Consider the following 3300-nt stretch of genomic DNA (forward strand, 5'->3'; position numbering starts at 1 on the left):
AGATCTTTTGTGCTTCCAGTTCGATACTTGAATTTCAGTGCTTGAGGGACCAGGTGCCTCCACGTTTGATCCATCATTCGCATCTGCAGATCCATGATCTCCACTTTTTTTATTAGCATCGAGAGTACCTGATACAGCATCAGCTACTCTATCTTCAGCTTCAAGTGGAGTGATGGAGGGACCAGGTACCTTGGCATCATCTGGATATTCTGCTGCATCTTCTTCATTACTTGCCTCAACTTGATTCATCATTTCAGCTTTTCCCTTTGTGATTCTAGGACCTCATTAAGAATTGAGAGGTCTCCATCTTCTGCTTCACCACTTTGTGTCCCTTTGCTTCCCAGCACATCTGTCTCATCAAAGATCACATACACACTTTCTTCCACAATTTGAGTTCTTTTGTTGAAGACTTTGTATGCCTTGCTGTGAGAAGAGTACCTGAGAAAGATTTCTTCATCCCTTTTAGCATCCAACTTTCCTAAGGCCTCCTTACCATTGTTGAGAATAAAGCATTTGCATTCAAATGCCTTAAGGTAAGTTAGCTTGGGTTTCTTTCCATTCAGCAGCTCATAAGGTGTCTTCTCAAGCAAGGACCTAATCATACACATTAATCAAATGACAAGTAGTGTTAACGACCACTACCTGCTTTTACCACATCACTTGCAATTAGCATTGTTCTTGCCATGTCTTCAAGTGTCTTTCTTTTTCCTTTCCACAACACCATTTTTCTGAGGTGTTCTAGGAAGAGAGAAGTTGTGACTAATCCCATTTTCAGTACATAATTCATTAAAGTTGGCATTGTCAAATTCAGTGCCATGATCAGATCTTATACTTACAACTTGGTGTCCCAGCTTCACTTGAATATATTTCACAAAGGCTACAAACACAAGGAATGTTTCATCCTTGGTTCTTAGAAATAGAGTCCAAGTGAATCTTGAAAAGTCATCAACAATCACAAAAATATACTTCATGCCACCTCTGCTTTGAATCCTCATAGGCCCACAACGATCCATATGAAGAAGATCAAGTGGCCTAGAGGTACTTGCTTCCTTCTTTGGCTTAAAAGAAGTTCTGACCTGCTTCCATTTTATGCATGCATCACACACCTTGTGATCTTTGAACTTCACATTTGGTAGCCCACGAACCAAGTCCTTTACCACAAGTTTGTTCAGCAGAGTGAAGCTTAAATGTCCCAGTCTCCTGTGCCAAAGCTCAACATTATCATCCACAGCACTGAGACATGTCAAGTCACCATCATCAGATGAGCCAAAATCTGCTGCATAAATGTTCTTGTATCTTTTTGCAGTTAGTACCACTTCACCAGTCTTAAGATTGGTGATAGTGGACAAGTGAGGCAAGAACTCCACTCTGTTTCCTTTGTCGCAGATTTGGGACACACTTAGTAGACTGTAACTTAAACCTTTCACATAGTAAACATTTTCATTAGCATGGGCGAGTGTCTTGCCAAATACCAAGAATATATCCTTTCTTTCCAATACCAAAAGACACACTCCCACCTTTTAAGGCCTTGAGTGAGAGAAAATTTTCCATCCTTCCAGTCGTATGCTTTGAGCAGCTACTATCCACGAACCATCTTTGATTGCTCCCTCTCACTCTAGCCTGTAAACAGAGTCATTTGTTAGACTTAGGAACCCAAGCCAACTTGGGTCCCTTGAAATCACAGAATGGGTGAATAAGAGATCTATTCGCCCATGCAGGTAACACATGTTTCATCTTTCGAGGACCAGGTCCCGCATTCTTGGGTTTGTTTTCAACATAAGCTTTGTTTCTGTGCACAGACTGAAATTTTGCTTTGCAACAGTCTTTGTAATGAACAGTGCTTCCAAAGTGGGTGCAAAACAGATTATTAGTCACAGAAACATACTTGCTATGAGGATTGAACGGGGTCTTGGCCTTTTTATAACCAATGCCCTGTCTACCATCATTACCCTTGCACATAGCAGCCACCTTATCAGAGGAACATGTCCAATGAAGAAACTTATCAAGCTTAGTTTTCACACATCTTAATTCCTCTTGAAGTTGCTTATTTTTATCTAGCTCAGCCGAGAGATCCAATTTAGCCTTTTTGTCATGCCCCAAAACCCACCCTAGACATTACGCGGCAACCGACGTCGTGAACAAGATCGGAAGAACCTAAATGACACAATAATAACACTTGAACCCGCCAGGTTCAACGTTCGCCTCCAACAGTTTATAAAATAAAGGCAAACAAATCATGCATATATGAATTAAATCAACGGAAGTATTTAGAAATCAATACTTAGTCAAACATAACAACGTGCCAGAGAGTTAACCTATAACTCAACAACTACCCACAAGAATGTATACTATGGAGCTTCTAAGATAAAGGAATAATAGTTTGACTCATCGGGACGGAGCCCAAAAACTAATAATGAATGAACGAATAAATAGGGTGTCCCACGAATGAACGTGCGGGCTCACCAAATCAGCAGCAACATCAAGTCCTTCCCAAGCACGAAGTATCAAGAACACGCTCTTCTCCGTTACCTAACATACCATCAAAAACAATAATGGTATGCACCGAGTACTTTGTACTCGGAGTGCCTTTCGGGGAATGACAAGAATACGAAAATAAATTATAATAATACATAAAGAAATCGCCCGAAAAGATAGTATAAAAACGATTATTCCCTTGTGATTCTTAATATCATTTGTTAAACGATTTACGAAGCCATTTCAAAATCCCAGTTTCAATTGTGCTTTAAATCAATCAGGCATAAATACCAGTTCCATAATAAAGATGGATATCACAATCGCCCAACTCAATATCAACAACACTGCGCAATACACTAGAATGTTGATTCATGGTGGCTACTCTTCCTCCCGAATAGCAAGGCCATTAATACATCCCAGGTAGCGAACCCGGAAGTAGCCACTCTTTCCCCCGAATGGCAAGGCAATTAATACACTAGGATCCATTATGCTTTAAATCGATCAGGTACAAATACCAGTTCCATAATAAAGATGGATAGCACAATCGCCCATATAGATCCAACTCAATATCAACAACACTGCGCAATACACCAGAATATGAATTCACGGTGGCTACTCTTCCTCCCGAATAGCAAGGCCATTAATACACCCCGGGTAGCGAACCCTATGGCCACTTTCCGAATGGCAAGGCAATTAATACACTAGGATCCATAGTGGTTACTCTTCTCCCGAATAGCAAAGGCAAACACAACAACAAAGTCCGGCACGAGAAGCCGATTCATAATTTGTCTCAAAATAGTCACACCATCAATAACATTAAAGTTC

General features: G+C 40.5%; 1 protein-coding gene across 1 annotated transcript; it reads right to left on the reverse strand.

Annotated features, from left to right (window-relative positions):
* Positions 1-248: 248 nt before the first annotated feature.
* LOC132061393 (uncharacterized) lies at positions 249-608 on the reverse strand. The gene has a single exon (XM_059454222.1). It carries the CDS (start codon positions 606-608, stop codon positions 249-251), a length of 360 nt encoding a protein of 119 aa, XP_059310205.1.
* Positions 609-3300: the final 2692 nt, after the last annotated feature.

Source organism: Lycium ferocissimum, chromosome 6, assembly GCF_029784015.1.
Source record: "Lycium ferocissimum isolate CSIRO_LF1 chromosome 6, AGI_CSIRO_Lferr_CH_V1, whole genome shotgun sequence".
NCBI classification, from domain to species: Eukaryota; Viridiplantae; Streptophyta; class Magnoliopsida; order Solanales; family Solanaceae; genus Lycium; species Lycium ferocissimum.